The sequence below is a fragment of the Cyphomyrmex costatus genome, unplaced genomic scaffold (assembly GCF_001594065.2).
Source record: "Cyphomyrmex costatus isolate MS0001 unplaced genomic scaffold, Ccosl1.0 scaffold1053, whole genome shotgun sequence".
Lineage (NCBI taxonomy): Eukaryota > Metazoa > Arthropoda > Insecta > Hymenoptera > Formicidae > Cyphomyrmex > Cyphomyrmex costatus.
In genome coordinates, this window is record NW_017275012.1 from 404451 (window position 1) to 432246 (window position 27796).

The 27796-nt window shown below is 37.0% G+C and overlaps 3 protein-coding genes across 3 annotated transcripts in view; 1 reads left to right on the forward strand and 2 right to left on the reverse strand.

Annotated features, from left to right (window-relative positions):
- Positions 1-4654: 4654 nt before the first annotated feature.
- Positions 4655-27796, reverse strand: part of SIFR (SIFamide receptor) — a 40028-nt gene continuing 16886 nt past the window's right edge. The window contains exons 2-3 of the mRNA XM_018541048.1: positions 18510-18609; positions 4655-5432 (exon numbers count right to left, since the gene is read on the reverse strand). Of these exons, the coding sequence (XP_018396550.1) occupies positions 4655-5432; positions 18510-18609 (878 nt within the window). The remainder of the gene's footprint in view (positions 5433-18509; positions 18610-27796) is intronic.
- LOC108774857 (uncharacterized) lies at positions 8398-10450 on the forward strand. Its single transcript, XM_018541069.1, has 2 exons — positions 8398-8462; positions 10072-10450. The coding sequence occupies exons 1-2, from the start codon at positions 8451-8453 to the stop codon at positions 10297-10299; spliced, it is 240 nt and encodes a 79-aa protein (XP_018396571.1). The 5' UTR covers positions 8398-8450; the 3' UTR covers positions 10300-10450.
- Positions 12664-14510, reverse strand: LOC108774847 (uncharacterized). The gene is made up of 2 exons (XM_018541058.1): positions 14430-14510; positions 12664-13102 (listed from the first exon to the last, which is right to left on the reverse strand). Exons 1-2 carry the CDS (start codon positions 14439-14441, stop codon positions 12872-12874), a joined length of 243 nt encoding a protein of 80 aa, XP_018396560.1. The 5' UTR covers positions 14442-14510; the 3' UTR covers positions 12664-12871.

Below are 27796 nucleotides of genomic sequence, written 5' to 3' on the forward strand. Positions count from 1 at the left end.
TAAATACGTGTTTCTGAATTATTACAATCGAATAATAACGAAACAAAATAATTGTATGCAAGGACCAACGCTAAGTAGAAATGTGCGATAAACGCGATACGTTATTATGATATAAATTCGCAGTATCTTGTATCCTAATCTAGTTACGTTTGATAAAATCCTTGGCAGACACGAACAGTACACTTTGTATATGTGTGTAAAACGTGTTATTTTTAAATTAATATTAAATTCGTACAAGAGAGAAAGCATTATTAACAACAGGACTTGTTCTTGTCGTTAAGGCATGATCATGAATTTCTCGAACACATATTATTACGATACGATATGATAAAATAAATCAATGTCAAAATTCAAATTAATCAAGATAAGACAGTGTTTGTTATCGCAGATATCGACGATGTTTTAAGGATCACTAAAAAAAATTGCCTCAATTATTTTGTCGATCATACGAGGTACAAAATTAGTTCTTGGACTGATCACTTACTTAATTCTTAAGAAGATATTTAAGAGATTTTCCAAACAATTTAAATCTTATCTTTTTACTTAGTTCTTATTTATAAATTTATTAAAATAATCAAAAGTATTAATTTCAATACAACAAAATTTCTTTTCTATTTTTTATATTCTTAAATTTCTTAGATAATCAATAAAAATGATTAACATTATGTTCTGACAATTAAAGAAAAAGTTTAAAGAAGGTAAAAAAAAACTAAGGGTTCATTAATTGCGTTAAACTTTCTTCACTTTTTTTTTACATTATTAGTTAAGAGTTACTGTCTAAGAAGATTACTTCGAAAGGGATTACTTCGAAAGGGGAAAATAAGATTAGTCAATTATTTTTTTATAGCGATAGTCCGGAAACTTTTTTATTGCACCTCATAAGACGTAAGTGACAGAACTTAAGCGTGAGTAGAGGTTGTAGATGTTCGAGTAATTCTGTTATTCGGATAATTCGATAAAACTTGAACGTGAGGTTTCCGATAAAAAATAGATGAATATTTCAAATATTTGAATATCAAGATAATCTGTATGTATTTAAATGTGTAATACAGATAGTCTGTGTAGAATTGGTCAAAAGTATCACAAGTCTAATAAATATGGAAATATATATACTGCAAACTGACGGTATCAATACAAATACGGTAACAATTTAATTACCGTCCAAAAATATGCATGATATTCGAAGTACTCGAATTATTCGACTATTCATTTTATATGAAATAGAATTATTCGAATCTCAAGATCGAATTGCAGTAATATCTAAATATTCAAACGTACCAGGATTTCAAAAATTTTCTTTACATAGCTCTATTGTGAACTTCTTTACATTTATTTGTTACAACATCTTACTGCATCTAATTTACAAATGCGACCAACGTAGTTCTCATCGCTATAATTAAAGTGTTCATTACTTCTTAACAAACAATTTATCGTAGACAATTATCCAATGCGTTTCTAAAAAATCATCGCACGCGGAAAGGAAATAATTCTTCCAATGGATTCACGTTTGTTAATTGCTTTATAAACCAGAACTCTTTTCCAAAAGTTACAAAAGTCTGTTAAAATATGAGTGTATAGATAATAGATACTCCGCGCGTACGACAAAGAGATCGACGATCAATAATAATTAACAATCAACGGTACAAAAAGGATTCTCGACGGAACGATGAACTTGAAATGTGAGTTAGTATGTATTAATAACACAACGTAGCAACAGTGGATATACATATATATAGTATGTATGTACATGCAGACAGAACCGATAGACTTACGTTTGATCCTTACATGCATACTATGTGAGTTATATTCATGCTCGTACACTTGATTACTCGTTACACGTATTCGCCATTTCATATATTCGTATAGTTGCAGCCCGAGATTATCGCCAGGTATTATAACCGGGGTAATTTCGATGCGAGTTGCCGATGCTACAGATATCAAAAAACGTATGTCACATCAATTTGAAAATGTACATTTAGATATCATTTCTGTATGTGAGCGCACGTACGTATGTGTAAGTGTCTATAGCATCGAAATTTAAAACTAGCAAAAAATACTGTATCAATTTTAAAATCCTGATTGTTTCTACGTTTCTCCAGTTAATTGCTTTCGCTGCTGATCGCGTCCTATACTCTTTTATTTTCCCGTCCTATTTTTATTATCATCGTTACACTTAATCGCCACCGATGGATATGAATTGGAATAGACTCGGTGATCTTGTAATTAATAATTCGCACATCTGCAGTTAAATCTACAGTTCGTATCGTCTCTCGTATAAAAACCTTACGAAAATAATTGCTCTATCGTAAAATCCGGCTATTCGCTTACGGCGTTACCATCTTACAGTTATGAGGATTCAAAGTAATCCCGCTGCCCTTGGAGAGAAAAAAAACGCAAAAGGCCGTTCTCGGCCCTTAAAATGTAACGAATAACGCGACCATTCGATCGCTCTATCACGTCATGACGCGCGCGGAAATCCGCGATCTGATTGATCGCGGTGCCAATGGACACCCTTTTGTTCTTTTATCGTCGACGGACGATCACGTATGACGAAATAACGAGCTGTGACAAGCACGCGATAAATATTGTGGCTTCAGAAGGCTACGGGAAATGCCCTCGGACAATCTGGGCTAGTCTCGATGTGGGAAATGCGATGATGCGAACGATTAAGCTCGAAAAAACAAACCCTGTCGATTAATCCAGTAAAAACGAACAAACGCCTGTGATAATAGTGACAGATTCTATTTCGAACTGCCACTTGGTCACGTGACTTCCCGATAATACAAGAATGCAAGAAATGTCTTTGAAGAAACGTCTCTAAAGCCTGTTTCTTGCTGTTTGTCTTTTGCCTTTTTGATCAAGAAGGCAAGGGACAGGAAACAAAATGCACATAGTAGAAAATTAGTCTAAGAGACGTTAGAAAAAAGAAACCGTCTTTCAGACGACTTTATCTCACACATTTGCATTATCATAAATTTTTCTCATGTCCTTGGTACGAGTCGCGAGTGTGGAGAGCAATGGCGTTCACAAACAGATATCTCAGATTAATGCCTTGGTAAGAAAATATATAATACATAGCATAAAAGCTTAGTAGATAATTATAATTTTAAATACGTGATAAATTGCATGTATTAGTGGTATTTATATATACAAAGATCAATTAACTCATTACTAATCAAATTAATTTTTTTCTTATTTTGTTCCACAAAGAATGAATATATGAGTTATAGAAGGAAAAATTTAAATGAGTTGCATATTAAAGAATGGCGTTATAGTCCAATGATTTATTGACCAATATTTTCTCCCAGAAAATACATGTAAACAAATTGCATGTACTGGTAGTATTTACAAAGATCAAACTCATTGCTATACTAAAATTAATTTTTTTTTTCTCATTCTGCCTTATGTAGAATAAATATACTATAGAATGAAAAATTTTAATGGACATTAGTGGTACATATTAGAAAATGGCGTAAGTTATAGTCTTACAAAGAAACCAGCCATAATCCATTGACCAATACTTTCTTCTGAAAAATGTAAACAAACTGTTCTTCGCAATTACAATACTGATCATTAATAACAATCTGCAAATTATTATATGCTCGTTCTCGTCTCGCTATGGATTCGTATTATCTAATCTCAATTGTTGGTGCAACTGATGATTTCGACATGTACGAATGAATTTTTTGCAAAAATGCAGTACTGGATACACGCGTCGATAATGTCTTATGCGATTTATTTTACCAATATCTTGTTCCGTCCAAAGACCACTCGCGTGAAATCCAAAAACCAAAATCAAGTTTTACCCTACACGTTGTGCTTCCCGTCATATATTCGATAAAATTCCGTGTTAATTGGTACACACGCTTCCTGCACTCCTGTTTCCTTAATTACGGTATCCCACTGAGGATCGGCTCAATTGTTTGTCATGACGGAAGTGCTGTGTGTCTACTGTCAAGAGACAACGACTCAACTCGTATCCGTGCTCACACGAGTCATCATCCCAACATCATCGCCACTCACCACTGTCGCGCTAATTACTGGCGTACTTGACACACAAGTGTGCATGCATCTGCCGCAATCGTGACAAACTTCATTCTGCTTTACATTTAATTGGTAGACTTAACTAGACTCTTCGTTCAAACATACTGTGTACAAATATCTCGAACATAGAAGAAATTCTAAGATTCATTGAAGCGTAAATCTCTTGGATCACCTAGAAAGCTATACTTCGTCGTGTCGTTGGACGAACAATTGTACAACCGCGCGCTCGCAGCGGTGAACTCGTCTTAACAATTAGAATATATATTACGTAGAATACGCGTAGTGGCTAACATTGTGACAAAATCCAAATAACGATGTAAGGGCAATGGCAGGGCGACGATTCGTGGTCTGCCGGGAAAGGCTTCTTCTTCTCCGGCACTCGTTTCTCCATTGGCGACTTCCGGCCCGAGTAACAATCATGTCGATCATCCACAAGATGATCCATAATTCTCGGACCGGCTAACTTCGGCCAGATTTTGGCTTCGACCATGCGTTAGAGCGGCCGATCGAGATGCAAAGGCCACCGCGTTCTCTTTCAGTTTGTCTACCGTTGATCGGGTATATCAAATCTGCACAATAAAGGCTACCTCAGAGCACCCTTGACTCACATTTACACGCCGGTATGATTAAATATGTAGGAAACGTTGCTGTCTTGATGGACTGGTGGTCCGTGCCAGCGTCTCGTCGATGAGTTGTTATTGTTGTTGACATAATAAGAGGACTTCCTCATGCTCGTCGAAGAAGACATCATCGCAACGGTCTCGTAATACCTGAGCTTGCCGCAGCACCGACCACTCTTCAGGATGGCGATAAAACCGCGCCGGTACTTCTTGTTGAAGAAAGCGTAGAGGATCGGATTTATGCAGGAATTGCTGGCGCCCAGCCACTGGGCGATCGGCGTAGCAATCGGCAGGATCTCGTCCTCCCTCTCCGCCACGTCGCCACCCAATTTGACTACAGCAAAGATCACGTAGAGAGGCAACCATGAGAGGACAAAGAGTATCACGACCACGACCAACATCTTGACCACCTTCACCTTCGACTTCTGCTGTATCCTCTCCATCTGGGCGTCCTTGGTATCAGTGGGTATATGCCTGCGCCACACCTTGATCCAGATAAGAATATAGCAGAGAGATATGAGTATCATCGGTAACACGTAGCAAAGAATTAGATTGCCAATCAGGAAGAACAGTGAGCCGTCCTTAGGATGCGGCCACTTTTCCAGACAGAAACGTAAGTCGGGGTCATCGTCGTAAATGGAGACCAAGTCAAAGAATAGCAACCAGGGTGACGTCATTGTCAGAGCGATGAACCAGATCACGACGATTATCATGCGAGCTCGCCGCTTCGTGATTTGACATTTTAGCGGCCACCAGATCGCCAGAAACCTGGAAAAAATCAATCGCAAAAGTGGTTAATTATTATCATTTACATTTTATTCGCCAATTTTAAAAATAAAACCTTGAATCGCGTAAAAATTATTATAGGTATAGTTTAAAAGTTACAGCGTAATTAAATAATAATAGATATTTTTATTATTATATTCACACACATACACAAACTGATTAAATTAGTAAGAAAATTGATTTAAAAATTCAAAAAACTTAAAATATATTCAAATTGATTCTAAATATATACAATTTGTTTAAAATAATTGGAAATTTTTGAGGTACATAAAACAATCATAGAAAGCTATTTTTAAACATTTAAGACTGATTGTTTCATCTTTGGCTAAATTATGCGATAATTTATCTAATGAATAAGTAAAAGTGTAAGAGAATAAAACAATAGAAAGTAAGAAAGAACTGATATTTTTCAAAAGAGAAACAATTTAGCCTTAAAAATTGCCTTTTTTTAACATGATAATTAGTACGATCTATTTGGTACACCAAAAATTCTTGGTCCAACATCTCGCGGTAATCTCATTTTGTTGAAGTAGACCAAAAGAATTTGCAAATGCGCGCGGTTTTATCTCCCATTTAATTTATTAATGCAATAAAACTTCAAAAGAGATATATATGTAGTAATTAATGCGATAAGACATCAAAACAAGTTCATATATAACTATTAGAATCAAATAATGATTACTCTACTATTAAACAATAATTAAATGTACGTCAAACTTGTCGCGAAAAAACAAGGTTTAGCAGGGAAAGATAAGAAGGAGGTGACATTTTTTGATCAAACAAGGTTCCCAGTTATTAGCGACTGTCCTGTCAGCGATAAACTTATAAACCCCGCCTATATGCAAAATATACTTGCGCGTTAGATAACCGTTTAATTTATTGTGTCGAACGAAGAATGCAGGACAATCATTTTACGGGCACCAGGACAGGTTCGGTTGAGCCGTGGGCGTCTACGCGCGCGTAGAAAATCACGATCCTGTCGCGTACGGTCGTCGCCATTTTTAGGCCTTACGTGCAGAATTGCCAACAAATATTCCATTCGCTGTTTCGAAAGACACTGGCACCCGTCACGCTTCGACGGGCATGCAGCGAGTTCTATATGAGAATAGATATACGAGTATAACACCTTTTATATGACTCAAGAATTCTCATTTAGCGCCTGGATTATTTAGGACAAGTTGAATTATTTCAAGAAAAATCCATGGAGGCGTGTTTTCGTGTCGGTATTGATGGAGCTGATCACCTTCAAGTGAATGAACCAACCATTTATTAGCATTTTAAGACAAGTCTTCTAAGACAAAAGCTAATAAGTTCAGAAGTAATTATTGTTGCTATCATAAAAATGTCTTAAAAATTTTTCTACGATACACGAAGTTAATACTTGTATAAATAAACATATATAATGTGATGTAAGAGAGAAAAAAAATAAGTATAACATTTTTTTAACTTCTCATTATAAACCAATAAAGCTGATAATTACACTCTAAGAAATATGGGTGGGGATTTAACACCATATACGGTGGTTATATAATTCTCGCCGTTTTAATATTGATATAAATGATAGGTGAGAATTATATAAACTACGTATGGTGTTAAATTCCCACACCCATATTTTTTACAGCATAATTGTCGGCTCTCTAATAATAGTTAATGTTATACTTATCTTATTTTTTATTACATAACATATCACGACGTACATATACAAGTATCAGCTTCATGTATCGTAGAAAGACATTTCTATCTATTTATATCAACACAATAAAAATTATTATACATAAACACTCCATAATGTTAAATCCACGCTCATATTGTTTAGAATGAATACAAAATGGGATGTGCGATCTCCGGATCAATTCGTTAAAAATCGTTTTGTTTTCGTTTTGCAAAAAGATTGCTTTGGAATAATCCTCTTTGTTTAAAAAAAGAAACGATTTTTTAACAAAAAGATTGATTTAAAATAATCCCTTTTAGTTAGAAAAATAATCTAACTTAGGGAAGAGTAATTTATTCGTCAAATTCTAAAATCATAAAAATTTCTTTCGCACGCGTTTAAAAACATAAGAGATAAGAATATAAGATAAAAATCTTATAAATCGCTATGAAAGTAGTTGGGACACGCGGACCATCGATTACGATCACGACGACGACAACGGCGACGCAAGATGAGAGCAATTGACGATTCTTTCGTTTCGGAGTCTTATATTAATGGCGATGAAGCACGTTCAGATTCGGAGGAGATCCGCGCAGGATAAAGCGCGCGCCGTCTTTGTGATGCAAAGAAGCCATAAAAGCAGGACATTCGTTGAGTCGCGCGAAAGTCGGGGGTACTTCTTTTCCCTCATTAATGAAATGGTGCCCGCCCACGGAGCAATGTCGAATACTATCTTTAATGAACGTTTCTCTCTCGCAACGCCCGTACAGACCGTACAGCTTCTGGATTCATTAAGTCGCCATTTTACTGCTCACACCAACAGTCGCGGATTTTCCGCCTCCGCTTGTACCGCGATTACAAGCGCCGCCCTTCTCTCCGTGTTATCGGCGTCATCGACTGCATCTTCGTCGTCGTAACCTTCAATTCAATGAATAAACTTTAAATACTTGTCGTCGTGACCTTCCATAAATCAATGCGCTCGATACCGATCTGCAAGCATTCTCACGGAATGCCGCGTCACTTCCGAGTGGCGGCGCGTGTACGCGCCGCACTTATCTCGATATGTATCATGTATAAACAGCGAACCTCCCTCGAGTCTTATGTCGACTCAACAACGAGAAGCCAGAAGGCGGCGAGGAACGTTGAAAAAAAGCCAACGCGGAAATCTAGCTCGCTCAAGGCCGCCCATGGTCGCGCGGTGGGGCGAACACAATGAGACGTCCGCAATGATGATCCCGGAGACATGTATCTATATAAAGGGATCGGATTTCCCGTAGTTGCAACTGCAGTACCGAACAGTGTTCTCCTGTGTGTTCTCTAACGGGAATAAAGCTGATAAAACGTTTAACATGTTCAAACTGGCAAGTATATCCGCATCGTATACATTCGTGTGTGTTCGTTCGTTCACATCTTTCTACAGTGCGTCCGATTCACTTCCGGTTACGGGGACATCTCCTAGGACTTTGTACCTAGGCCAGTATTTATAAACTGGTATATTCGTTCATGGATTCTTATATTTGAGACTAATGTCTTAACCATGGTCTTAACATAAACTAAAAGGTGATATTCATAATTTGTTCTTATTTTAAAATTATCTATTAAGATGTTAATACAGCCTTCTGATTATGACTTTTGATTATCTTGAAACTGTACTTGAGATAGTCTCAAATGTAAAACTCGACTATGAATATCGGTTAGAGAGCCGTATTAGAATCTTAAGATATTACTTAAAATAATCTTAAAATAAAAACTGAATACCGGTTTGAAGTAATATCTTTGAAATATTGAGAGGACACAATAAGAGGAATAAAGAACAAGGAACAAGAAATAAAGAATAATATAGATTAACAGATTTTTTAATCTGCTAGATATTCTTTATTTCTTTTTTCTTTCATCTAAGCCCTAATATGACTCTCTGATTGGTTTGTGACATCTTAAGACTGTATACTTCATACAGTCTTAAATGTAAAAATTAACTATGAATATTAGTCTTATTGTTAGATCGGTATTCATAGTTTCTTATTTTCAGATCATCTTAAGTAATATCTTAAGGTGCTAATATGGCTTTCTAATTCATAACATCTTAAGACTGTACTAAAGACGATCTTAAATATAAAAATCGGTTATAAATACTGGCTTTAGTTCTCAAACATCGGCATGGAGTGTCGTGTTATGTGAGATTTCCCAAAAATTAGTTCACTAAAATTGTCATTGAAGCACAATCTTTAATGTTCAATATAAAGTTTTGCTCAGCGCATCAAATAAAATTCGGAATAAAATCCGAGTGCTGGATACATTCTGCGCCAGCACTAATATTACGACTACAAAGTTCTATAGAGTACTGCTCAATTTCGCTAATAAACGTATCGACTGAGCGCTTTCGCTTCATAAATTCGTAGAGTTCTCCCGAATCGAGAACGCTCAAACACTTCGCTTCATACGTAAAAGCGTTCGCGATCGATCAATCTGTGTAATCCTTTTCAAAGCGGAATATCCGGAACGAGGAAAACGTTATCGTGAAATTACAGCGCCGTCGAAATCGAAGAACCGCAGAAACGTTTTCGGAATTTTCGCGGGACGTCTGTATTGAACGGATAATTGAATTAGCATAGAAGAAAAAGAAAAGGAAAAGCGGAGGGGAGGGGGAAGAAGCTATCATCGCGGATTGAGGAAAACTGGAAAAGAAAGAGATAGTTCTTGGCACGTGCGATCGTCCCGGTGATTAATTGGAGCGAGGTGATATCGAACTCGCGGTCGCAAAAAAAAAAGAGCCGATCAGGCGTCGCCAAAGTCACCATCGGCGCTAAATGCGCCTCACTTACTCGCTCAAGCACACTCTCGACATTTTTCATAGCGACTATAAAAACCAGGGACCGGGGAACGACGGGGGATGATGATGGGCAGATCGGATGGTGCGATTTAAGTGACGTGTTCCGATTTCGAAATGTAATCACCCTTATTGCTTTCCAGGTTCTAATGGCTATCGCGGTAGTAGCGGTCACGTGTGCACCGATGCCGGAACCGGCACCAGCACCGGGACCAGGTCCCTTGCCGCCATTATTGGCTCCTTACCCGGTGATCTACACTGCACCTTACTTGAAGGTGTACCCGTATCAGCCGGTTCCTTTGGCGTACTATAACGGCTACTATAATGACTACTACAACAAGTTTCATCCAGGCTCGGCGTACGCTTACTAACATCGTTTCGGACTGTCCAGACTATTCGCCATATCCAGAGAATCGCCAACACCATCGTATGACTCCCGTCGTATAACGCGACTCACCGCAACGCGCCAAATGATTCTGAATCGTGGAACGTTTCTAAAATAAAATATTCTCTTGTCGCAAACACCGCAGTGTGCTCGACTATGACGATTTCCCCCTGCCTCCTCTCTACCCATCCTCTTTCCCAGCCGACATCCGTTAATACTGCTCCGTAAAAGAGGAGCTCTCGTCCGAGAGCTTTTGGCAGACCTCCGCGCTATCGAGCGGCCCATCAATTTCGTCCGTTTGTTCGCCGGTAAAATTTATGAAACAACACGCATTATACCGCATAATCGCGCTGTTCGCGGACAAGTAATTCCGTTTTAACCCATTATCTGCCAACGATACATTTTCAGGATAGTACGTTAAATTTTGGTCTTGCATTCTCTGCGGTGCGCGCTATGCCGCAATAAACAATTCCGCACAAATAATGTGAAGCAAATAGGAAACAGATGTGAATAAAAGCGTGAAGCAACAAGATTAAATGCTCGTAACGGGAAAAATGTTTTTCTTTTTGCAAGGATTTATTTTGGATCATCTCAATAACTTATCTCAATAACTTAACCTGAAGGCTGAAGATATACGAGTATGAATGAAGATATCAATTATATGTATAAGAAACATAAAGAAAAAGGTGTTGAAAACGAGTAAATTTGTAAATAATTTTATACGATGTCACGTGAAGAAATGGTTAAAGAAGTACTATAAAATAATATAACAATTTCCATATAAAATCATTGAAAAATTATCATTTCCATATTTAATGACGATTATAAAATTATTAAATATAATCTTATTTGGTTATTATTCCATTTATATCCAAAAAATATCAGTTATTCTATTACATTCTTATATTTTCGTAGTATAATATATAATATAATTAAATTCTGGAAATTTTGCTACATTTGTGGTATTCAACATATTTTACATGTCAAATCTATTTAAATTTAAAAATATATATACATATAAGAAATACGTGTCATATTTAAATTTCCTTATTAGTTACAAAACTCATAATGGCGGATTAAATATGAAACTTTGTTACGCAAATCTGCAAGAAGTCATAAAAGTTTATCTGATCGACGATGTAAGACACGTGTGAGGAACATATCAGCATACTAATGCGCATTAACATATATATAACGCATACTATTCTGATAAAGAATATTACGGTGACAACTATATCAGATTACTTTAAATGTCATTACTATTTCTTTAATTTCACTTTGAAAAAATATTAACATAATTAACCGTATTTTACGCGATAATGGACTATTGCTTCTTTACACTGTCACTGTAGAAAAAAATATAGCCTCTTTTTTATCTTACATTATCACCAAAAATTAGCGATCCGAAATTTTCTTCAGAAAACCCAGCCCCTTTTCTTGAATAAATAAAAAAAATCAATTTTTTTAAGAACGTAAAAATAAGAGAGTTACAAATCAAACAAGTGAGAAATAAAATGCATTGTGTATAGTGTAATATAATCATCGGGATTTATATTTGTTTAGATAAAAAACGGGATTACAAGGAAGGACTTTGTGTCCCTTTTGTTCGTTAATTTCCACAAATCTCAATGTCAGTTTTATACGAGCCATAAAATGACACTTGGCATTCTCACTGCGCCTATGACTCGTTCCAGGCGCAATATTCGACGGGGCAGCTGATAAGATAAACCGAATGTAATGCAGCCGAAGGACGAAGGATAAAAGAGGAATTATTTTGAGAATGATTCACAGAGACGCTCGTAAAGCAAAACTCGGATTCTGCACTACGTTACGGATGACGTGTATTAACTGTATACTCCATTTGTCTGTGTGTAAACAAGACGCAGCTATGCTTCGATATATCTATAATACCTATATTGGAAGAACAAAAAAAGATACGTTTAAGCGCGCTCCGGTTTATTGCGCCCTTAATAATGTACGTGGGTTCAATAAAATTGTTACTAGCATGGAAATATTGTGGATAAGGTCGGATAACGTCGGCAGACGCGGAATGGCGAACGGAAGGCATAAAAATCTTTTCGCAGGGCCAGCAAGGATATTATCTTTATAGCAGTGTTATTTTCCTTCTTTTATTATTTAGAGCGAACTATCTCTGCGGGATTAGGAGTTGCATGAACAATAAGACTCACGTTGGTTTATAATTAAAATTTTATTAAAATTCCATATGAACGAGGGGGAGGATTCAGGATGATGGCGGAATGATCCAGGTGAGAGTCCGAAAATTTTATATCGATGAAATACAAAGAAAAGACAAATGGGGAGACGGGAATTTGACCGAACCCACGCGGAGCGTTGGGCCTGATGGTTCACGCGCGGAGAACGGCGATAAGGTGAAGAGTCGAAATCGGCGATGAGAATTGCGTGCTAAATTTGTCGTCTTCCCTTCACATTACGAGGTTGATTTACGGAGGGAACAGGGGATGTTGTTTTTTTCTTCCAGGGCTGCGTCGTCGTGACTCGGTGGTGGTGGTAGTGAGTTTACGCTTGGCTCTCCTAGATTAACCGTGCAGAGCGAGACCGTGGCCAGTCAGGACGGTCTTGGTGACAACAGCGGGAGTATGGACAACAGGAGCAATTGGCTGGGCAACGACAACGGCACCGTGGGAGATCGCTGGGGCATGAGCAACGACCGCGGGAGCGACGATCGGGCCGAGACCATGGCTGATGGCTACGCCGGTGAGACCACCGGGATAAGCGACGGCGACAGCCAGGATGGCAGCGAAGACAGCCTACGAAGAAGATTGTAAGGTGAGCTTAGAGAGGCATACTACTCTTCTTAACAGTCTTTTCTATAATAATCCGTCCAAAAATTTTCCTACGATAAGCTTGCGTATTTTCCATTGGATGTTCCGTGTAACTCATAGTTCCGAAAGTTCATCACATTGTTTATAAAGACAATATAATTAAAACTGCTCGGCTAAACCATTACAATCATACCATTTCGACGTTATAGCGAATATTCGGATTCAAATTGGTTTCGCGATAGTCCGATTTTTCTCGATTATGTCGGCAGACGCGCATCGTGCTAATCCAATCGGTCGTTTAAAAACACGTGGGAGCACCAATATTGAATATCGTTTTGTAAGAAATCGCGACAGAAAATACGAGGTCAGTCGGTGAAATTGCGTTAAAAAAAAATACATCACGCAAACGGCATTCCGTTTCGGTGGCAGTGATGGCGGCGGCGGTACACCACCACGGCTGACTAACAATATGCTTGCTTCGGTGATTTCGTTCGCGTAGATTTCCGCTGCAAAGACTCGGGTGCCATTGCGCCGTGAGACCGGTGAACGGTGTAAGGGCGGGTTCGTTCGTCGTCGTGTCGTATACGCGCTCGCATGCCAAAGCGGAAAGGTCACAGCAAACGCGAAAGCCAAGGGTGGGAGAAGCCGGGAATCTTTTTTTTTCTCGTGTTTACATATATGCCACACCGTGGGAGAGCTGCCCGTCTCTTTATCGATCACGAGAGGTGCGAGAGTGACGACGAAGGAATCTCCAGCGGCTCCAGTGTATTAGAGGCACTGTTTGCTCGGGATACATAGACGCGCCATTCTGAGCCGGCGAAAAGAAAATCTCGACTCGGAGTGGAAGATAACGTGAATGCGTTTTGCGCTAAAACGGTAACGGTCTTTTGACAAATCCCCGCGTAATGATTCCTTCTCTCACCGATCGCAACGAACTCGAGAGAAAACAAACGAGAGAAACAGTAATCGCGACGATGCCTCCGTAAAATCAGTCAGCGGAAATACTACCGCCCTATTTGTGGAAAATTTACATCTCGGAAAATCGATCGACGGTTCTATTATATCTGCGACGCGTATTCTTTACAGTATTTGCGTTCTCGTCGATTTGTCGTGTAGTAGTCAGTCGGTACGTTAAGTTGACAGAGGATGCGATGGTCGACAAACAAGCGAAAAGAATCGCCACTTGTTTCGTTCAAATTTTGTCTTTTAATTGTAATCAAAGAAACAAACTTGTAAAAGAATTTAGAAAAATTAATTAGATAAATTTTATATATACGCAAAGATTATAATTATAGATGAAGTTTTAGCTTACCAGCTTGAACATGGTGATTGATTGAGGATAGCTTGTTACTTCTTGGAAGCAAAGACAGCTTATGTCTGTTTCGGCGACTTGGAAGCCTTATATACCGCATAGGTTTTTTAAAAATCGCCATAAATTTGATCACGTGACTCGAGGTATCTATATGACGGTATATGCCTGTTAGTTGAGTCAGCCGATCACTGGACATGGTGGGGTGGCTGGTGGACCAATCGTCTCCGGGATACTAGTCCGATCGTCTCACCGGTTCGCCAATAATGTGCTTTCAACCCCTCGCATCTATTGCGCGAATTAGGTTAAAACACTCCTGTTGTAGGATACGCAGGCAGAACCGATACCGGCGATACCTGACACGGAGCGATTTTGTGAGTGTGTGGGATAAGTGATACACATACGCCTATACATACAGGAGAAAAATCACGACTAGTGTCCGCCGTCAAATGCAAATTTGTTTCATAAAGACGCAGCCAAGGTCTAAATCTACGACCTTCTATATACTTTTTCAAACGTCATACAGATGTCTGTCTGCGAGAGCATTTGTCGGTGAAGTCTTGAAATAAAGTTTAGTTGAGACCGAGCTTTGTTTTCCGCAACCAGGTATTTTTGCCAAAAGCAAGGAATTTATTTGTAAAAACTTTGCGGAATTTAAAGCCATGATGCAATTCCACGAATTTTAATTAGAAAACTGCGGTTAGTTGAATGCAATATTTTAAAATTTCTCTTTCTCCTGCGCAAACATTTCGCAAGATAATTGAGCACCAAGATTTAGAATATTAATAGGATGGTCGTGTGCCAATGCTTTGCTAAGTAATTACACGAAATACATATTTGATGCATATTCCTAGATAATTATGCTTTAGAAGTTATAGAAAACTTCTATCGCAATAAACGAAATTAATATACTGCGTACGTATCACAACATATTGGTCAGTATGTCAGGTTCTTTTATAGATGCTTTTTCTAACAGGTATTATATTTATAAAATCGGTTGATGAATTTTATAAATGTAATTGATCGATCAATTTTATAAATATAATGTCCGCTAGAAAAGATATTGCATTTATAAAATAATCCGATATACCAATATTTGATACAGCATGCGGTACATGTATATAATATATTTACATTTTACAAAATAAAACTTTAAATGTCGCTTGTTTTTGTAATTCACAATATCATTTCGCAATATTACAATATCATTTCAATATTAATTATCAATTGCAATATCATTTCAATATTCATCATCGAATTTGACTGAATAATTACAATAAATATTTGATGCATTTTCCTAGGTAATTACAGATGGAGAAAACTTGATGAATCTCTCATAAAAAATTTATATTATATAAATATATATGTATATATAATGTCTTTATAAAAACAAAAACTTTAAATATTGTTTTTTGTAATTCATAATTTCTAGAACACTTAGCTAACTTATACCATTCAATGTTCGACATAGATAAACGTATACACTTCATATCAATTGTCATATAAATAAATATCGAGATTTTAATCAATCAAAATGACACGGACTTTGATCAAATTTTACTATCCATCTAATCATCATTCTTTCCCAATTAAGTTACATTATTCCAGTCAAACTTGAAACCTACGATTGGAAGTTCGACGTAACGATTCGGGTAATCACGGAGATTAGAATAGTTCCTGTCATTCGCTAAGCCAGTGAAATTAGGGGAAGAGCAATTTAATCCGCGCAACACCACACATCAGGGAGCAGATCCCAGCTGCGGTGAGAGTCTCCAAAGGTTCTTCATACGGAGCGTGAAGTAAAACTTTTATCAATGGAAGGTATATTGCGTAAATTTTAACACTAGATTGAATAACGCGGCGCGATATTATAATATGACTCAAATTACGAACGCGTCGTAAAACGGGAATAACAAGCGCGATCAAATATCGCGGGTCAAATCGAGACAATTTTTAGAGTATCTCCTCGAATAGCGTATGTGTGTGTGCACGGTGCAAAATGATATACTGAAAAAGTTTATTAACTTTTAATTTTAATAAATATTTGTTGGAATAGTATTCACTAAATATTTACTTCCAATAATTAAATATTAAATAAATAAATATTTACTCGATAAAAAATAATATTTAAATCAAAGTAGTTCTTATTATATCGAATAAATATACGTTTACGTTTAGTAAATATTTAGTTAGTATTATTTAAATAAATATTTATTAAAATTCTTATTCTATATCCACACAAAGATCAAGTGCGCTTTTATTTATTATCGGCCGTTAATGTCCTAGGTAAATCACAGACAACGTCGAAATGATGCTCTTCAATTTCACAACGATTCGGATAGCAGTTAGAGCTGAAGATAGAGTTAACCATCCATAGCGAGAGAACGTTATGAGTGCGTGTGTGTTTTAGATGCAGCAATATCTTACAATACAAATACACATACGTTCCTACGAGGAATCGTAACGAAAATAAGATCCTGTAAAATTTTCAGCGTCGAAACTCCACGACATATTGGAAGTTTCCAATAAGGGGAAATAACGCTGCTCGCAAATAGAATATTTCCTCTCATGCGCGAAATTTATTTCGCCAAATAAACGAGCTCGTGTAATTTAAGATTCGCATGGTTGTTTGCAAAGGATTGCAACAATGACACTGCAAGTTCAATGCGAGTTCCAGTCCGATGTCCCTCAGATTTTTCTCGGATATACAGGCTCAGGGGTTTCCCTGCCATTTCTCGTCGCCAGGCGTATGGGACAGGAGGAAGATATATTTTCAGCGCTCTTGGCTGCATCGTCGATCGCGTGACAAGAGCTGGAAAATATATTTGCGCACGTACGTGGTAGGCGAAAGACAATTCTCCAAGTTTGGTACGGTCCCTCTCGCCAAGCAATTCATGGAAGATCGATCGCTTCCGAAGATCGCTATAAAACTGTTCCTCGGATTCACCGTAAAAGTCTTATCTTCTAATGTGAAATTGATATCAGGTTATCTTTTTTCAAAAAGTTCAAATACAATCTATAATAAGTTTCACTTTTCAACTTATTCTATCTCATCTCTTTTTATTATATTTGTGATTAGAGATAATTTTTTAGACTACGGGAGCTTTTCACTCTGGCCTTTCGCACGAGCGCCATTCAGTTGAACAGGTGCATCTTTATGACATCGTGAATATATAGTAATAATTTGTACCATGAATGAGATACGAAGGCTACATTTTATTCTCTCATAAAACGGAAGTGTCACGTAAGGAGCAGCGCACATATCGTTTGCGTGTAAAAATCAATTTATGCAAACGTGGGTGATTTTCATATGAAATAAGTTCGACGTGAAAACTATGCATTAGCGATAGTTAATAAACCTTCACTATAATGCCGATAATGCGATACGTGTTACGATATATCACGCGACACACTGAACGCATTGTTCCCCCTATTAATATCGCATTATATATTACATGATAAATTTTGAGTGTGGGTATGATATGTGCCCATTACCACGATCGATATACCCATAATGGAAACATGTCGATAATGTGTGCGTTACACCGTAGTCTATAATTATTGTCCGTGAGCGCATTGCATTGCTGATGAGAAATAAATATGTCACGGTGGAACCCGTTACGGGGCTGCCGCAAGAAAAGCGTTAGATTTCATCAGACGTAAGGACAGATTTGTATATTTTTAGTAACCTTACTGTAAGACCGTATCAAAATAACGTAAGAATTCATCAGTATCTTGTACAGATAATTATATATATAATTTTTCGTTTAATTTATCCAGTTCGTATAACAGGTTTGTCTGTAAAAATTTGAGACTTGTCAAATAACTTCGGTAAAACGGCACGCGCATAACCACTCAGTTATTGAATTTAAGGCAACCTTAATCTAACTTTCAATGTCTAAGATTAAAAGAAAAAAGATGGATACATGTGAACGCGCGATATCGCTTTTGATTAACATATGCGACTCGATCTGTGCGCGTCCGTATAGAGTAGATATAACAAACACCTTCCCACATGTACTACATCCACACACTGTCTCTCTATATATACCTAGATGTAAAAAGCGGACGAGTAACACTTACCTGTCTAGAGAGACCGCAACCAGACTGTAGACGGAGGCTGCTACGGAGACGCCTTGTATATAAGCAACCGCTTTGCACATGAACCATCCCAGGATCCACGCTGAAACACAAGTCCGTAATTTATTTGTTTCGAGTATCACTCTTGGAACTTCGGACGGCCGCCGAAGGGCTTTTTAGGGACTACTGCGGGAGCGGCCGGCTTACGTGGGCCGAACTTACTCAGCGTAAAAGCGAGGAACGCTAAGTCTAAGGGTACTTGCCGAAGATACTAATTGTATCGCATTACGAACGATTAAAATGAACACGAAAAGTAGTTGTTAAAAATCACGAGTTTAAGGATGTGTATAAAAGAAATTTTTAATAAAATAAAAAATTACAAATTTTTATATATTTGAAAGAAATATATAGTTTGGCAGCGATTTAAAATCTTATAAAAAATTATTGCAATAAGAAGTAGACACGTTTAAAAAATAACTAAGATGGAATAAGAAAATTTAAACTATATAAAATTGTTTTATTAAATATAAATTTTTTATTGTCAATTGATTGTTTCATATATGTATTAACACTTATTTTTTATATTTTTATATATGGAAAATATAAAATAAATTTCTAATTTGAGTCACTTTTTTCAGAGATTATTAGACTTGATGCATCCTTAAACAAATTTTTCTACAATATACAACCTTACGTGGTATACAACTAGCTTTCAGAAAAATTGATTGTTTCAAGAAGCGGGAATTTTATCCGCAATTTTCAACTAATTACACGAATTAATTAACGGAAGTTTGCGGCTCATTGAGTTATGTATCCTATACTATATATAATAGTTTGAAATGAGTTTAAATGGATTATCTGAGAACAATTTAGGATATTCTGCAGATGACACGAATAATATAATAGAGAGGAAGGATAATATTTACATTTGAAATTAATTACTACACACTTGATTGCGCGTGTCAACGTATAATTCTAGTGCCATCAGAGTGAGAAAAATTTACGCTGCTTTATTCTTATTACAAATAAAATAAATAAATAAATAAAATTATTTTCTAAAAAAATCTCGTTATTTTTGAGCGAAATAATATCTGAATAACAGCATCGCGGTAGCTGCGACATTATAAATCCGAGTGACCTATTTTTTAGAAAAAAGCCAGACAGCGTGTATCAATTTTATTGCCCGTCACTTTTCTATACGCGCGCAACGACTATTTATATTCGCTTTCAAGAAGAAAATAATTAATCCCGTGCCCGAAAATGTGAAGGAACTTAAAACAAGAGAAACAGAGAGGGATAATTTTCAGAGCCATCCATCATTGTCTGCGATTGATGATACGATAAATAATTATCTCACATAATACAATATTGAAAGCATTTGGTAGTATAATATGATCGATGGGAAAGTTTATCGCGTTCTCAGAATAATAGGACTACGCAGTACGACGGAAGAGGGATAGATAGACCCATCAAAGGAAAGGTCGCTCATAAATATCGAGTGTCTACCGTGTAACATCGCATCGAGAAACGCGATGTGCAAACGAGGGTTACAGTTATTCTAGATTTCCACGACTGACTCCACTCCAGTCTCTCTGTGATCATCGCTAGTCGACGGTATGCTTGCGACCTGTGGTTTCGAACAACCGTATCGTAAATTCTAACAGTTACGGAATAGAGCTGAACAAAACGAGACGATTCGTGTTCTCGTCAACTCTCCCGCATGATACTACAAATAACGAATAGCAACGTGCCATCGAAGCGGGCGCAAGAGTTGCAGCGGCGGAGTTTTAGCTTAATACTTTAATAGCTAACCACACCACGAGTGTCTTTTAAATGTGATGCAAAATTATGTGTTTTGTGGCACAGATTACCACAAAATGAATAGTTCAATAGATTTTTTCAATTTTGTCTATTTGGTCTTGCTTGCTTGACAGAAGTGAAGTATAAAGGATATGGGATCTGTTAATTAAGAAATACTCGTTTATCAAATTCGATGTTCCGCTTGCTCTAATCGTACGACGACACATTCAGACCGATACAATCCGGCCATGGAGTATTGTGCGCGAAGTGAATGGTACACACGAGGTCGCCTAGAAGGGAACCTCCCGTGCGCCGCAGATCGCGACCGTTAAGCTGATAATTATTTATTCCGTCGAATATATAATTTCTCGATAAAGCGAGTCCAACTATCGTATTGCGTTAATGCATCTATTCGCGAGAGATAATGGGCAATACGAATTGAGCGGGGGAGGGAATGTTAACGCTCGCGGCGGGAATCAATCATCGGCAATTTCTGGAGACCTCAAGAATGTAAAGAATCGATTAGCAAAATAATAATCATTATTCTCTGTAATTAATATCAAATAAGCTTCAACGAGATTTTCATTTGACGCCTTAGGCTGGTATAATCGGTTCTTATATTTCAAACTGTCTTGAACGTAAAGACTTAAGATGCTAATGGCTTTGTAACTAATTTATAACATCGACTGTACTTAACTCTGCTGGCCTGCTCAAATACGATTATATCATTTAAGTCCATATGATTTTTAAACAGAACTTTTTAAGTTTTAAGAAATATAGATTTTTATATCAAAAAAAATCTCACAATAAAAGATCTTATATTAACGAAGTCATTAAATGAGAAAAAAGTTTTTAAATAATATAATTAAAAAAGTAAATTACATTTTGTGGATCAAGTAGATTTAAGTAGGATTAAGGCGATTTTAAATATGTACAATATTATATAAGAATCAACTATAAGTACCAGTCATGTTAACTCTTATATATAAAATTACTAAAGAGCATCCAGATGTATGTAAAAATGAATTTTCTCTCTCCATGCATATTCACCGTTTAATTGAAGATTCTACAATTTTATTCCACAGAAGTAAATTAACTCTCGGACGTATAAAGTGCTTTTTTCATAATATTGAATCAAATGTAATATCGCGGACCCGAAGCTAGTGAAGTGTACGTGAAAGTTTAAATAAAATTATCACGCATCCAGCTCCTCAAGATGATGATAGGTTGGCAATGGAACAAAATTAAAGAGACCCCGATGAAAAGTTCAGAGATTCAATTCGACAATTTGATCCTCGGCTCCGAAGCTCAGAAGGTCGCTTTGTTGAATATCAGTTCCGTTTGATTCACCTAGTCTTGATTTAAGTTGTAACTTCCGGCTATATAATTTTGGCGAAGGACTTTCGTACGCTGCCGGTTTTAGAACTTATCGACGAAAATACCGTGGTCATTGTCGCGCGATACGTACGCGCGTCACGGATGACGGAAGTTAGATTTCACGTCGCGGAGAAACTTTTCGTAAAATCCACTCTTTCATGAGGGAAGCCCTCTTATTCGGACACTCCGACCGGCGACTTCCGATGGGACATTCAAAAAGTTTTTCGCTAAATAACGCGCGATCGTATATACGTGACTTGCGTCGGGACTCGCACCAAAATTTCCAAACCGTTTCAAAATGAACGTGCAAGGGTGAACCGTCAATTTGAGATAAAATCAATGTCTTTGTTTCTTTGACTTTAGAACTTACGCTTCAGGCTTTTACCGTCGGGAAAAGTTTCACGCTGATGGACAGGTAGCGGACAACATATTTAAACTTCGGGATACTGAAGTTTGTTGGGGTGACTGATACGTCGACGTGAATAACTCATGACGGGATGGAAAAAATAGCCTCGTACTACATAAAGCCGTTTATTGGTCGTCCATAGGTATGTAATTACATAATCGTCCCGCGGCTTAGTATTTTCCCTTCTGTTACACGGCGAAAGAAATGTCGATTGCGCCACTTTACAAAGGCTAACGCACGTAGAACCAGTTTCATAACTCCAATGCAACGTGCAATAACGATTGATAATGATGATAAACGCTCGACCACTTCGTGGAAAGCGATTCGAGCACGTGTATTATTTTTATTTATACTTTTTCGTGGCGGGATATTTCTCAATAAAGAGACAAGGCCACTGATAAGGCTTACCAGTAATGCGGCTATTTGCTATTTTTTTCGTTATTTAAATTAATGCTTGGTTATGTATTCGGCGAACTTGAAAATCTGATAAGTGTTATTGGTCAATTGCAATCAAGTATTTCATTAGTTCAGGCTCTCTCTTTTTTGTTCGCGTCTAACCGTCAATAATAATGTACAATTTTCAGGTCGAACCTTTCATTTGTATTTTACAGTAATTAATTATAGTTATTGGATATTATGTCAGAGTGAAAATTGAGGCAGTAACTGGAAAATGGCCTTGGCCCATTTTCGTCAGAACCTCTTTGTGCGCCAAAATATTTTATTCCATTGATTTGATGGAGTTACATGTCAAATTTTTTTTTATACAAAATTCATATCTACAGCGAGGTAGTGTATATATGTGACACCGTTTGAAATAGAGTAAACAGAAACGTTCAGAAAGTGAATGTGATTGCTTTTTGAACTAACGTCGAATAATAGAACTGTTGTTATAAAATAAGGACAATTCTCGTAACTTTATCGTACTCATAATTTCGAACAATTCCTATCAAGTTCGCCCATCAAATTCGTAATTCAACGGAATATCTTCTATCAACTTTTTTTTAGTACACTTTTCTTTGCGAGTGAAGCCCTTTTTATGGCTATCATCTCAATTGAAGTCTACTGCGCGGTACGAAAAACTATCGCATGTGATGGAAGTTAAGTTAATCTCAGAAACGCACAATGTCATGCATTAACGACGCTTTTTCCCTGGTGGCCTTCGTCGCCGATATAAAAGAGAAAAAAAAATCATCGCTTTTAATTGCCCATCGTAGAAATAAGGTTCAATTGATCGACCAGCAGTAAAAGTTTTCGCAAGTCACGTTCACGATTTTAGATGTCAAATTTTTACTATCACTTCGTCTACGCGTATATATTATATATTATATATGTATAGATGCAATATACGCTTGCAATGGCGTCTCTGCATATTACTTTCACTGTCTACGCTCGATTGGATAAGCCGCTAACCAGATATAATCTATACGCACCGTCTGCGTGATTGTGACCCCACGATCCACACTACACACTACACCGCGCTATAAGTACAGTGCACTATTCACTTACAATTAATTGAAAACGGAAAGAATAGTCTACGGTCTTTGCAATTTTTTGATAGACCCAGAAGTGTAGCGTTACCGTAACGTGATTCAATTACAGGGACGGGACGGTCAAATAGCAAGAGCCGCTATTGAGTATCGATTAACTAAAAATGAATTACAGTAGTCTTTTCGGATGCGTTCGCATCTCATTGATTCGATTATTGTACGCGCGAAGGACTTGTATTATAAAAAGCATTTCTAGCATGAATAAGATAACGTCCCTATTGAGATATATGAAATTTTTGTATTGATTTTTTTTTTTAGAATACGTTAAAATCTTTAAGAACCACATTGAAGATATTTATTACGACTGTGAATGAAGATGTCAACTTAATACTTTTTACCAACTCGCCAATGGAATTTACTTCACGGTTTTTAGATTGGAGTCGAGCCAACTTAGGTTAAGGGCCAGATCGTAGATTAAGTTAAGATCAGGGTCATCGAAAAGTCCTTCGGAATCTTTCTTCTTTATCAAGAAGTTATTAAATTCGGGACTCATTGAAAGTGGTTTACTAAAAACACAGAAAAGTTCAAACAACGTCTAAAAAAAGTAGGAAACTCTCTTAAACATCTTTATAACGATTTAATATTTCCATGCAAAAACTGTAATTTATGATCATAAAACGGCATCGCTGCTTTCCTTTTAGCGAAACCAACAATGATTATCTTAAATAAATAATTCTCTTACATTTTTTTGTATCTAAATTAATCAGAATTGAAATTCTTAAACAGTTTTCTTTAATTAAAAAATTACGTTAATTGAACTTTTGAAATTTATCAAAAATATATACCCCTATTGTATATTTTCTCTTAAATTGCATGACATTGGTTACAATACAAAGGGTATCTCTTTTATCTTAATAGGAACATTAAATGGAACATCTTAATATATATGTTTATTTAAATCGCTAAATATTTTCAAGATACCTTTTTCTATTTATTTATACAACTATTATTATATATACAACAAAACATTTCTAAGATTTTGGCGTTAAAATGATCGAGGCAATTATATTTGAGCAATCTCTACAAATTTACTTCTGTAAATTAAAAATAGTAATAACAGTAGCTAAATTAAAAGTTTACTACAAGATTTTGCAAAACAGTGACACTACTAATTTTAATACATTGTTCAAATTAGTCAATGCCGACTACGTTCAAGGAGAGGAGTAATTACATGAGACTCTCACATGGTGGAAGAACTAATTCTTCCACCATGGGATGTCATGATACCTCGACGATCGCGAGACTGCACGAAGAAGTAATCGTGAAGCCCATGATGCTGCCATAAAGCTCCGAAGACAAGTGCTCTTCGTATAGGCTCGGACACGCGCTGACAATGCCGTGGACCGCAACATGCTCTCGGACAGACCGGGACCCTACCTATCGAGTAGGGAATAAGAGAAAAAGTACAGGTGCGATGTCGCGTGATGAATCAGCGTTAACGTCCGTACAGTCTCCCACATTGTGCGAATTTCGCAGTTTCGCTTCCGCGGTATCGCTCCCAGTGCCGACTATTTGTCTTTTACAATCCGTTTCCAATTACGCGAAACGGCCTGAAAACGCTATATCCACGAAATAACTATCGACTCACGCATACACGAGATATCACGTTCCGTGGAATGTGGTTTTAATAATTCAGCGGTGATATCATTCGATTAGCTGAAATTGACTAAAGATATACTATCGAGAATAAAGAATCGCTTCTTACTTTAATAACTACAAACTTGAATACGTTTTGTAATAAGAATCGTAATAATACTGTCATTTGAGTAATTAACTCATTAACCATAGCAGTTCTCGTTTATTAGCAAACGACATTTTAATTTTCATATTGTTAATTATAAAAATAAAAAATAAAAATCTGCTCTCTAAATTCTTTAGAGTGAAATCTCACTCTGAAGATTGAAAATCGAGTCTTGAATAGCGTGGTTCAATTTTCAATCTTTAAGAGTGAGATTCACTTTTCGGAGTGACATTTACTCTAAAAATTTTAAGGAGTACATTATTAATGGATTAATAATATCGATACAATAGATGACCTTGTTATTATACCATGCTGCTACTATAAGCTACTTCTGTTTTATATGTAATTTATCTTTGTCGCACTTGAAATTCTCTGAGGTACTCGAAACAATGTAAATATAGATCCATATTTCCTCGAAAACTCATCCGTCTTGTAACGCGAAATAGTATGTAGCATGAATCTCAAATTTATGATGTTTTGTGAGCTGTTAAATCCAACCTCGCTTGTCGATGTACGGCGCCTATAATTTGTAGAGTGTCGAACTGCAGACTTACGGAGTTATGGAAATGTGCTGCTTCGATTCTTTTTAATATCCGGACCCGACGGAAAGGAGCGCTCGGATGAAAGAGAGCGAGAAAACTTATCGTATACACTTCATGATGTACGTACGTGAGACATCGCCGGAGGGGGTAAGACGGGGGAGGGGGGGAGGGGGATAGGAAGGATTGAAATTTTCGCAGCTTGGAGCATATAGTCGACGAGATTCCTCTTTCGCGTTCGTCATCGTCAAATATATACATAGTCGGATCTCTTCGGCGGAAGTGCATTGCAATAAGACCCTGGTGCACCGAGTGCGGATGATAACATCTTGAATTTTACCACTCGCGAGAGACATTTCAGTTGCCTGTAAAATGTTCCGCGTCGTGAAAATTCCACACGCACTCACACCAGCGCGTAAATTTACCTAACAATTCTTCTTGGGCTTCTATAAAGACTACGCATACGGCTATAAAGAGATTATTGTTAAAAGTATAACGTCCCCCGGTTGTGTTATTAATTCCGCGCGTTTCCCTCCGTTGCGACGAAACTCAAGTGAGATTTGATGCATCTCGCGACGTAAAGAGACGTGTTGTGCGAATTACGATCACCGCGGAAATTTGACTGCGGCACTGACTGCTATCAAATGACGTGACATAAACTCATTAAACATTCCTCGATTTAACATTTTTTGTAAGAGAGATACCAGAATTTTTAAACGGAGAAAGAGAAAGAGAAAAGGAAAGAGGAAAAACGATCGAAGTCAGAATTCCATGCTGGTAACTTTTATACATATAACAATGGTGTACGTTATTAAATTTTTATTTTACGCTGTATGAGCAATGAAAGGCACAGAATTTTCCGGCATTTTTAAGAAAATGTTGTCAAGCGACGGAACGTTACAGTTGTTTCATTTCTTTTCTCAGTTCATGAATAATCATAAAGAAGTTTCTCTATATTGCTCAACGTCATGATTATTCATATAGGCTAAGAGAAAGATAATGCCTAACAGATGTAGTGTGTCTGAAACCCTCTAGTTTAAAGACACGACATATTTCAAATCTGAAACTAGACATGATTTTTTTATATCAGGCTACAAAAAGAGCAATAAACCCAAGATTTCATTGTGTTCATGCATTTCATACATTTTATGAATGTTTGGAAAAAAGACTACTGCAGCGTGTATTATTTAAATTTGTAATATTTGGAAAAATTATTATTTATAAATAAAGAATAAATATTTTACGTGTAATTTCGTTAATATTCTCTCTGTTTTGATTCAAGACATGTATACTTTCGAGAGAGAAATTTCTGATGTATCTTTGAACATGTGTCTGCCTATAGCTAGCATGTTGGTTGCGATGATAGTTGATCTTCGTAACGTTAGTGAAGTAGAAGGAATTTCAATCGAAAAGCCGTGACCCCGTAATCAAACGATATCGGAATATCCCCTATCTCTTCGAGAGGATTGCCTTTTCCAAACCAGGAAATTCATAGAGATTGATCGCGCGATATGGACTCTTCCGGCCACAGAGATGTTCTTATTTTTTTTTTTTACATTTTAGAACAGACTCTGCGCTAGAGCGTACTCACATTAAGAAAACAAGAGTAAATTAGCGCGTCGCGTGACGATTGCGAATTTTCAGGTCGATGGTAGCTTAACTGAACATGCGCGCGCACACGACTTTGTTTTCGTGTATCGCGATAATATCGGCGTGTTCCAAGACATAGAACCATTCTATTGTATTATTAGTTTAAATCACGTATGCCACCCGGTGGACATAAAACGACGGCTATTATCAAAATTGTTGAAGTAAAAGATAATGGGATTATACTTTTAACGAGAATTTATATTGATTACTTTGCATTCTCTACATTGGAT